This window comes from Protomyctophum parallelum, assembly GCF_964188405.1.
Source record: "Protomyctophum parallelum genome assembly, chromosome: 23".
Lineage (NCBI taxonomy): Eukaryota > Metazoa > Chordata > Actinopteri > Myctophiformes > Myctophidae > Protomyctophum > Protomyctophum parallelum.
In genome coordinates, this window is record NC_139715.1 from 14,496,338 (window position 1) to 14,507,529 (window position 11,192).

At 45.8% G+C, this 11,192-nt stretch overlaps 1 protein-coding gene across 1 annotated transcript in view; it reads left to right on the top strand.

Annotated features, from left to right (window-relative positions):
- The window catches only part of LOC310854237 (arf-GAP with GTPase, ANK repeat and PH domain-containing protein 1-like), a 285,203-nt gene that overhangs the window by 257,418 nt on the left and 16,593 nt on the right, over nt 1–11,192 (top strand). Inside the window, 3 exon segments of the mRNA XM_083758803.1 lie at nt 5,956–6,110; nt 7,809–7,899; nt 9,038–9,260. Coding sequence (XP_083614929.1) covers nt 5,956–6,110; nt 7,809–7,899; nt 9,038–9,260 — 469 coding nt within the window.

Sequence of the window (11,192 nt, forward strand, 5' to 3'; positions counted from 1 at the left end):
ACACAGAGTGGCAAGTGTACGCATGCATGTGTGTTCACGAAATCATGAGCACACCCATGCCTGAATTCAATGACGCACATGCACGCACGCACGCACCACGCACATACACGCATATACAAAGATGCATGCACGCATGTAAATATGCCTGCATATATACATCGATACATGCAGATGCACATGTATTTAACTATATATATATATACACACAGGTATACCTGCATGCAATTGCACGCACGTGCAATGCCATGAATTTGTGTGTGGTGTGCGCGCCCCCCAGACACGGGTTGATAATCCCGTATTATGCATCTCTTCAGCTTCAACACGCGCACACGCACACACACACACACACACACGCACACACACACACAGAGACGCCCTCCCGTTGCTTGTAAATGCTGTAGATGTGGGTATGTAGTGTTTTTGCTGTTAAAGGTTGCAGGTGTCAGAGTTCACAAATTGCCTCGCTGTGCCCCCCCCCCCCCCCAACCCCCGATCGCTGCTTGAATGTCGCCCACAGTAGCCAGGAGCACTGGCAGTAATTACCAGTAGTGTCAGGGTGACTGACGCTGTGTGTGTGTGTGTGTGTGTGTGTGTGTGTGTGTGTGTGTGTGTGTGTGTGTGTGTGTGTGTGTGTGGGTGTGTGTGTGTGCGTGTGCGTGTGCATGCGCGTCTGTGTGCATGCGTGTCTGTGTGTCTGTGCTTAATGCATGTGTTTGCATAATACACGTGTTGTCAACTAATTTTATGCATATTTGAAGTCACTGGCTGCAATAATGGCATAGTTTGATAGTAATATATAGTAAGTAAGAAGTGTGTGTGCGTGCGTGTGTGCGCGTGCGTGTTTATGCATGTGTGCGTTGACTGCGTTCACACGTCTCCATTAGTATATATTTTCAGGTAAGAGGCTGCAGATATGAGTACCTTTTGCGTGTGTTGGATGCACCTGGCATCTCTGCCAGGTGGAAACCTCATATGTCCAAAACTGTTACTTTAATCAGGACTCAACTTTTTTTTTAAACGGCAAAAGTAGCAGATCTGCACGCTCAAAATGTACGCGCTTCGAGCGTGCCGATCTGCTACCTCTGATGCTTTGAGGTTTTCGCCAAACGGCAGCGACATACTTCGTCACGAGGAATATAATGGCATGCCGATAACAGGGACGAACGCCATGGCTGAGAGTGGTTCATCAGAGCCTCGTGGACATCATATTTCCATTATTACCATTGACAAACTCTGAGTAGTAGTTTAAAAGATGGATTCTATTCTGTGGCGTATACCGCGTCGAGGCTTCCTGCAAGCTTGCATGGCGAAGCATGATGCGTTTAGATAGATGTGCGCTGGCATTATTAGGTTGATTGTTGCGACTGGAGGGCGAGTTGATTGCAACACGCTAATGCCCTCCTCAATTTCATTTCTGCTCTCATTAAATGGCTCGTGAGTTTGTTGCGTCCGCATGCGTGTCTGTCTGTGGGTGCGTGCGTGCGTGTGTGTGTGTGTGTATGCGTGTGCGCGTGTCAAGTGGGTGGCGTGAAGCAGCGTTTAAGACTAGGAAACGGCATTTAATTTGCACCGCCGTCGAGGCAGACCTCTTTCTGGATTGTTGGTTTCCATAATTGTCAAACAGACCCCCCCCCCCCCCCCCCACACACACACATACACACACCCCCCGACACCAGAGAATCATGGGAATTTAATTATGATGGGAACATTGTTTCCCGGGACCCCAGGGGGGCTCAGCCTACGCAGGATGGGTGGGCCGCCCCCCCCCGAGTGTCTGCAACCAAAGAGACAGACAGGCACAGACACACGCGAGACCTCCCATGCACACACACACACACACACACACACACACACAATAGCATGCATGCATGCGCGTGCACTCAAAGTACACACGTGAATTCAGCAAATAACCTTTGCATTCCTGCATCACTTTGTTTTGCTGTGTATTTTCTCTGCTATATTATTGCCATATTCACCCCTGGCGCAAACCTCTGGCCTTGCTCCGTTATGTTGAGTATATATTGAGTATATAGTATATTGTGAGTTCAATGACGCATTGGTTCTCAACCTTTTCTCTTTTTTGCACCAGGGACTGCTTGAAAAATCCTGTTTGTTTTTTGATTGATTGATTGATTAAAGTAGAATTTCAGTACATTACAGTACATTTCAAGCACAACTCAATACAAAAACAGTGAGTGGAAGACCCAATAAAGCACTACACTTGTTTACAAGAGGGTCCACATTGTTCAATTCATCATAGGCCTCTATGGCCTATGATGGCCATAGTAGGTGGGGCTTTTCAGAGTAAAATCTGCCATATCTGCTGGGCACTCTAGCGCTCTTATTTTGAAAACCTCTGCCGCATTATGTGTCTACACAGCAGCCTTTTAAATGGTTATTATTGTTTAGTTAAAATCGTAGTTCTATTTATTTTATGTTATTTGGGGGTCTCACTATACGATATCCTCACGGCCTGCCAGTGGGCCCCGGCCCGCGGGTTTGAGGTTCACCGCCTCAGTTTGAAGTCAGTAATTGGTTGAATTAAGCTCTCAATAGAGGCACGGTAATCTGATCCGGGGTCAGTCTATGTTAGAGTGTATACGTGCTGCAGGTGCTCTGTGTATAGGCCACACTTTGATCAGGTTAAGGGTTAATTAGAGGTCTTCGGTGTCCATGACAAGGTTCAAATGCAAGCTCTTTTCACATCATCAAAAAGAGTGGGAAACTCGACGAGCAAGAAAAGACAACGGATATCACACATATTTCATTTTATTACGATCTTAACTCACCTGAAAACAGTTCAATGTAGTTTTTCCTGGTCTGGTAGTGTAGTTAAGACAGTCAGCAATTTGATGGTTGTTTTGGTTCGAGCACTTGAACCCATGAAGGCATTTAAGCATTATGAATGATATACTTTTGCTATTGAAAAATAGCAGATCTAGCTCGTAGCTCGTAGCGCGGCTGCTATTTATCTGCTATGTATTCTTTCAGAGCGAATGTTTTTAACTCAAATCTATGCTTCTGGGGGGTCCCTGGAACACCATATTTTCAGACGGGGCTCGGCTGCCAATTACATATATTTTTGGGTGTCCTTTACATGAAAATGTTTGAGAACGACTGACATAGAAACATGAGGTTTTTCAGGATTTAGAAGCCATTTGTAGAATCCTCCTCAGGTCTAATGGGTTAACCCCAGCGTCTCTTTTCTTGGGCAAACATTTGTCGAACATAGCCGATCTTTTCCGATATTTTTTGTAGTGGGTGTAGTTAGTCAGATTCAGACATAGAAAAAAGCTCTTTTCAGGTCACTGCATCCCGAGTGTCCAGAGTCTCCAGACTAAGACTAATTTGAATCACACATTTCACACCGCCTACTGTATAATAGGAATGTGGTTCAAAGCGTATTTTCAAAAATCTGTTTCTGTGACTTTTTTGTTGCTGTTCTGACTACATACACAGTACATAGAAATAAACAATATTACAAACCAAAATGTTTATAAAACAAATGGCTGTTTAAAGGCATCGACTGACTTGCACTTTTGGTTGTCTGCTTCGTTGGAGGCTTCATGCACAGCAGCCATATGGGCTCGGGTTTTCATTCTCCATTCATGAAAACCTTTTGCTGCATGGTCCAACAGGCAGAGAACTCCTCTGAACTTGGAACAACAAACACATGCTCCACAGGTGCACGCATGTCCAACACAGGCAGATAAAACGTTGGCTGGTTTTATTTGTAACACAGATTGCACGTGTGTTTTGGAACCTCGGTTCGTAGAGTTTAACGATGGGATTTGCATGTCTTTTCCATCTTGAACTTGTTGTTGAAGTATAGTTTCGTACCATTTTAGGAAGAATCGTTGCTTTGCAAGAATTTTTACTCGTGACGGAGTTGTTTCTAAACATTGCGGTATTGCTACTTTTTTTTTTACTTGAAGCAGGTGCGCTGCGTGAGATGATGTGAGTGAGTGAGCGCACCGCTCTGGCAGCAGGTCAGGAGCACAGAGGAGGCCTGTCTGTTGGTCTGTCTGTTGGCCTGTCTGTCTCTGGCAGCAGGTCAGGAGCACAGAGGAGGCCTGTCTGTTGGTCTGTCTGTTGGCCTGTCTGTCTCTGGCAGCAGGTCAGGAGCACAGAGGAGGCCTGTCTGTTGGTCTGTCTGTTGGCCTGTCTGTCTCTGGCAGCAGGTCAGGAGCACAGAGGAGGCCTGTCTGTTGGTCGGCCTCGCTGCCTGAGGCTGACCTCTGGTGATGAAGTAATGATGGCCACCGCACCGCGCCCCCCCAGAGGGGGGTCATCCCCCTCGTTTTACTAAAGTGTAACCAGAAACATGTTGTTAGTGTGGTTAGTTGGTGGTGATGATGATGAGGAGGATGATGATAGGGAATCGATGTCAGAGTCTCTTGGAACCATCTCAAATATCTCCACCTCTCTCTCTCTCTCTCACTCTCTCTCTCTTACTCTCTCTCTCTCTCTCTCTCTCTCTCTCCCCCACCCCACCTCCCAGCCATGCCCTCACTTCACCTCCGCAAATCTTGGGTAACAACTTCCAAATGTGCCTCAACCCGTGCACACACACACACACACACACGCGCGCGCGCACACGCGCGCACACACACACACACACACACACACACACACACACACACACACACACACACACACACACGCACGCGCACATGCTGCAATAATTGAATCTACAATCAGGTGTCCGAGAAGTGGTTTGGCATCAAAATAATGTCCTGAAACACGTGCCACACAAATGCATGCACTTACGCACACTCAGAATCGCTCACAAGCCCTAATTGTCCCCTGATTGACCTATTAACCTCTGAAGGGGGTTGTGTGGGTAATGGAACCGTGTGGGTGTGTGTGTGTGTGTGTGTGTGTGTGTGTGTGTGTGTGTGTGTGTGTGTGTGTGCGTGTGACTGTGTGTGTGCGTGACTGTGTGTGTGTGTGTGTGTGTGTGTGTGTGCAGAAGGCTGTGATTGTAATTATGTGTGTCCTCTGTCTGTCTCTCAGTCTCTCTCACACACACACACACACACACACACCCCAGTGATAAGAGGGGCTGGGGGGGTCCCCGTGTTTGGGATGTGGAGGTTAAATAGAAGGATATCCTGGCCTGGGGGGTCGTCGAGGACAGAGCTTCTCATACATGTCCGTAAGGAACCCCCAAATTGATCTTTATTAGTCCACGGACCTCCATCTGAAAAGAGTTTGTGCACCCCCCAAAAGAATGTTATGTTCAACATTACTCCAAGTGCTAAAGTAGAGGTGTGTGTGTGTGTGTGTGTGTGTGTGTGTGTGTGTGTGTGTGTGTGTGTGTGTGTGTGTGTGTGTGTGTGTGTGTGTGTGTGTGTGTGTGTGTGTGTGTGTGTGTGTGTGTGTGTGTGTGTGTGTGTGTGTGTGTGTGTGTGTGTGTGTGTGCGTGCGTGCGTGGTTATCCAAGTGTAAAGCAAAGCCGCTTGCAACATACTGTTCAATCTCCTCGAATTATAGGCAGTCGGTCTACTTGGAGAAGAAGTTGAAGAACGTGCTTTTTGTACCCATAATTTACTTTGGGTGTTGGTAATATGACAGACTGAAGTGATGACCAGTGTTGGCTGTGTCATGTGTCTATATTATATTTGAATATGTCTATATTCTGTACATTTAGGGCTTGTTTGGATTCAAGCACTGAGACACTGAAAATATTTGTGCCCTTGATAATGTATTTGATAAATTTGTGTGTGTGTGTGGGGGGGGGGGGTATTAATAATAATTAAAAAAACATTCTAAAAAATAGCCAAACTGCAAGATCACTACGCGTTGCTGTGACGCATTGTGGGATCATAGTTCGGCTATATTTGTGCGGCGACTATTTGTGTCTGATTAAAACTTAACCCTCCCCTCCCCTCCCCTCCTCTCCTCTCCCCTCCCCTCCCCTCTCCTCCTCTCCTCCTCTCCTCTCCTCTGCAGAACAAGAGGAGAACTTTGAGTTCACCATCGTGTCGCTGACGGGCCAGACGTGGCACTTTGAGGCCACGTCGTACGAGGAGCGCGACGCCTGGGTGCAGGCGGTGGAGAGCCAGATCCTGGCCAGCCTGCAGTCCTGCGAGAGCAGCAAGAACAAGGTGACCAAAAACAACATCCATCCATTATTGGGTTCATCCCATTTTGGGCGGGAACCCCTTTTGGTGTTTGAAGCATTATGTTATCCTTTTAGCTATTGAAAGATAGCAGATCTACAAGTTCATAGCACGGCACCGAGTGCCGTGCTATGAACTTCTATTTTATTTTTTTTTCAGTTGGGGGTCGGCGGCCAATTACATATATATTTGGGGGTCCTCCTTAACAAGAAAATGTTTGAGCACCACTGACATAGAAACATGGGGTTTTTCAGAAAACTGTCAGGATTTAGAAGACATTTGTAGAATGTTAGGCCTAAATGGGTTAAGACTCGAGGACGATTCTACAAAAAATCAGTTCCCATGGGTTAATAAAAACCCCAAATCTGAAATGACACGGATGCTTTCCAATGGGATCAAAGCTATTGAAATATACCTTGTGACGCGTTGTGAGCTTGTAGATCTGCTATTTTTGTGTGATGCTGTACGTATGATGAAGTAAGGCATTCGGTTACGGGGAAAAAAAACATAAATATGGTGATACAAGGTTTTTGTCCGACATTAATGACAATCAATTCATCCATCCATCTGCCATCAGTCAATGACTTTTACATGCTAAATTAACAGCTTCTCTGACACACACACACACACACTCGTCCGCATTCTCAGATACATAACAGATACATACCATACGCTTTAGTCTAACCTGGCATGGTCGTGAACTGCTTACGCACGCACACACACACACACACACACACACACACATATTCACGCGCACATCTCTCTCTCGCGTGCGTGCTCTTTCTCATTCACACATGCGCGCACACACTCCCGCACTTGGCATGCAGGTAATTACAAATGGCAATTACTGTTAACTCAAATATGGTCTGAGTGTTGCCATTTGCCACCTGCGCACGCACACACACAAACACACACACACACACACACACACAAACACTGTGTTTATGCCCCGGGCCCCTGCTCACCACCCCCCACTCCCCATTCCATTTGTTTTCTGTGTTCTTCTGTCCTTCATACCCCTACGTCAATAGCTTTAGCTGGAAACACCAATAACTGATGTGGATTTGAGACCATTATGCTTCTGTACACACACACACAGGGACACACACACGTGCACACACGCACATGTGTTAATTTAACTCTGAGAGTGTAGAAATGGGAGAAAAAAAGTACCTGTCAGGTTCCCTTTGCATTTTCTCCAAGTTACAAATGGATACATTAACATATTTCTACTGTTTGTGTGTGTCTGTGTGTGTGTGTGAGAGAGAGGAAGAAAGAGAGAGAGTGAGTGAGTTTGCATACGCACCAGAGTGTGATTACTACACTACCTGCATAGATGGCATACTTTATTGCAATCTATTCATATTTATGCACATGGAAAAGGGGCATTTTGTGCGTGTGTTTGTGTTCATCATGCCATTCATACCAAATACAGTACATGCATTATGTCGAGATGTGTAACATGCATGTTGGTTTCTTTGTGTGTACTGTATGCATAACACACAAATGTGTCTGAACTATGTTGATGAATTGAATACACAGGACCAAAATGGACTTTTTTGAGTCATCCTTTTATCCTTAATGTCTGACTGTACCATGTGCTGTTTACATGATTTCACTAATAATGTATTAAATCAATCAATCAATCAAACTAATTCGTGTATGTATTTGTGCTCTGCGCAGTCTCGTCTGACCAGCCAATCAGAGGCCATGGCTCTGCAGACGGTCAGGAGCATACGAGGGAACTCGCGCTGCGCCGACTGCGAAACACAAAGTACGTAACGTCGTCTGCATAGCATCTGTCTTTATGAAGTTTTGGTATAAGGTTAGATTTAGACATAGTTTTACTGAGGTCACGTTTAAGAATAAGGTTAGATTTAGAGTAGACATATAGGTTACGTTTAGAAATAAGCTTTAGGCATAGTTTTACTGAGGTTACGTTTAGGAATAAGGTTAGATTTAGACATATAGGTTACGTTTAGAAATAAGCTTTAGGTATAGTTTTACTGAGGTTACGTTTAGGAATAAGGTTAGATTTAGACATATAGGTTACGTTTATAGAAATAAGCTTTAGGCATAGTTTTACTGAGGTTACGTTTAGGAATAAGGTTAGATGTAGGCATCATACTGTACTGTTCCACTCGATGGAACTCTCATTGAGTGGGTGGAGTGCTACAAATACCTTGGTTTGTTGGATATACACCTACATTTAAAATGTCATATTGATTCTTTATGCAAAAAGCTTAAATTCACTTTAGGCTTCTTCTACAGATTGAAGGCTTGTTTTGCTTGTTCAGCTCGCAAAAAACTGGTCACTGGTCTCTTTCTGTCCCAGTTGAACTATGGTGATACCATGTATAGGTCTACTTGCTCCTCCACCTTGGCCAAATTGGATCCCTTGTACCATGCTGCACTGAGATTCATAACTAACTCACCTTTCAGAACACATCAATGTTCATTGTATGCTGCAGTTGGTTGGTTCTCTTTCACATCTCGCAGGCTGCATCATTGGTATATTTTCATTTACAAAGCCATTCTTGGGGATTTGCCCATTTACATTTCCTCCAAATTTAATTTGTTAAAAAATAGTCTAAACCTCAGATCAAATGTCTGGCTAGTGGCTATGGTGTGTAGTACCAGCCTTTAAATGTGAGGGGGGTACAAAGTGTCTCGCTTTCTTTGGCCCCTGGTTGTGGAATGACCTGCAAGCCAGACAAAAATTGGCCTTGAAAAGTTCCCTTGAGAAGTTTAAAAAAGATCATCTTAAATGTACAGTCCATCACCTGCACATGTTCGGATGTGTACTGGCCTTCGCATAATGCCCAATATATTTATTGTTTTCTGGTTCCCGTAATGCCAGAGACAATAACATAACATATTCTCTCTATCCAACCTGTCTTGACCCGCTGCAGACCCGGACTGGGCCAGTCTGAACCTGGGCGCTCTGATCTGCATCGAGTGTTCGGGCATCCACAGGAACCTGGGCACGCACCTGTCCAGGGTGCGCTCCCTGGACCTGGACGAGTGGCCCCTGGAGCTCATCAAGGTGATGTCGGCCATCGGGAACGAGCTGGCCAACAGCGTGTGGGAGGCCAACACCCAGGGGAGACCCAAGCCCGCGCCCGACGCCAGCAGGTATAGGAGCTCTTCTTTCTTTCACACACTTCTAGGTTTAGGAGGATGGAACAAATATCATGGTGTATTTTTTTTATTTATTTTTTATCCCACGATTTTTTCCTGTGTCAATTATCTAATGTGATCTCGGGGCTCTACACACCCTCCGCCAACCTGGGGAGAGCAACGGACTTGAACTCATGCTTCCTTCATGCATTGAGTGTCCAAGTCGCTCCTTTACACCTGACAGGGGGGGGGGGTTTCCCTGGTTGGACGTAGCGCGTGGAAGGAAGACGTTATTCCAAGGGATGTTTTTCAGTACATGTGGTCATATTAGGGCTTGTTTGTTTGTGTGTGCCTCGGTATCATATCTGCTATCTGCGTGGCGGTTTGGGACACACAAAGGATTGCCGCGTGTGTGAGTGTATGATTCTAAGTGTTGGTGTTCCTTGGAAAGCTTTCGTAAAACAAATTACAGACGACTGTCTTCACGTGAATATCGACACCTCCCCCACCCGCATTAGTCAACACAGTACCTTATAATTACCACGCACGCACGCATGCACACACACACACACACACACACACACACACACACCGTGCAGTGTGTGTGTGTGTGTGAGAGAGAGTATAGATTGGTCATTAGCCCTCCATAGATGAGCATCGGTGTATTCATTGTAGCGATCATGTAACCATTTATCTCTGTGTGTGTGTGTGTGTGTGTGTGTGTGTGTGTGTGTGTGTGTGTGTGTGTGTGTGTGTGTGTGTGTGTGTGTGTGTGTGTGTGTGTGTGTGTGTGTGTGTGTGTGTGTGTGTGTGTCAGAAACGCGACTCCTTCTTCAGTAGAGAAGGGAGATTAAACAACTCGTCAATATTATCTCAATTAACCCCCATGCTCTCTCTCTTTCTCTCCCTCTCTCTCTCTCTCTCTCTCTCTCCTGTCAATACTACTTACCAAGTCATTTCTTAAGTGTCCTGTCTCTCCATTTATCTCCCTCGTCTCTCTCTACCTCCCTTTCCCTCTCTCTCTCTCTCTCTCTCTCTCTCTCTCTCTCTCTCTCACACACACGGGCCAGGCGTGTGGGCGTTCTTTATGACAGCTTTATGGAGACTCAGTGATGTTGTGTGAATTGATGGTGTGTACAATTGTGTGTGTGTGTGCGTGTGCGTGTGCACGCGGAAAGATCTCCACCTCCTTAAACTACACTTAACCATGTGAGGCTTCAGTGAACTCCCCACTGTCTGAGTAGGACACTCACTACCTAATGTGTCATTGTGTGTGTGTGTGTGTGTGTGTGTGTGTGTGTGTGTGTGTGTGTGTGTGTGTGTGTGTGTGTGTGTGTGTGTGTGTGTGTGTGTGTGTGTGTGTGTGTGTGTGTGTGTGTGTGTGTGTGTGTGTGTGTGTGTGTGTGTGTGTGTGTGTGCGTGCGTGCGTGGCAGAGAGTCTCTGCATTTACATATCGTTGCTGTCAGGGCGGAAACCTCAGCTCTCCATATTCTAACTAGAGTTGCTCCGATACGATACAGTATCGGTTACTCGGGCCGATACCACCCTCAAGTACTCGTACTCGGTACTCTGAACCGGCCCGATATACACTGAGTACCAAAACCATCCAATTGACACTAGGCTGAAGGAATGCAATGGGAGCAAGTTTGACCCAACACTGCAGCAAAATCGCTGAAGCAAATGGTATCGGGAAAATTCTGTTACAAATAGCCCTGGACATGTGAGGTTTCCTACCTGATAGAGACAGATATGTATAGGAAGAGAGGGCAGCTGTGTGTGGATGTGTGTTTGTGCACGCACGGCTGCACACGTGTGCCTAGGTGTGTGTGTGTGTGTGTGTGTGTGTGCATGTGCGCACGCATGGACATTTGCTCCAGTTACTGTCTGTTTTAATTGCCTCTTCATTATGCTTTTCATGTTCATTATTTACCTTGAGTTTGAGGCCT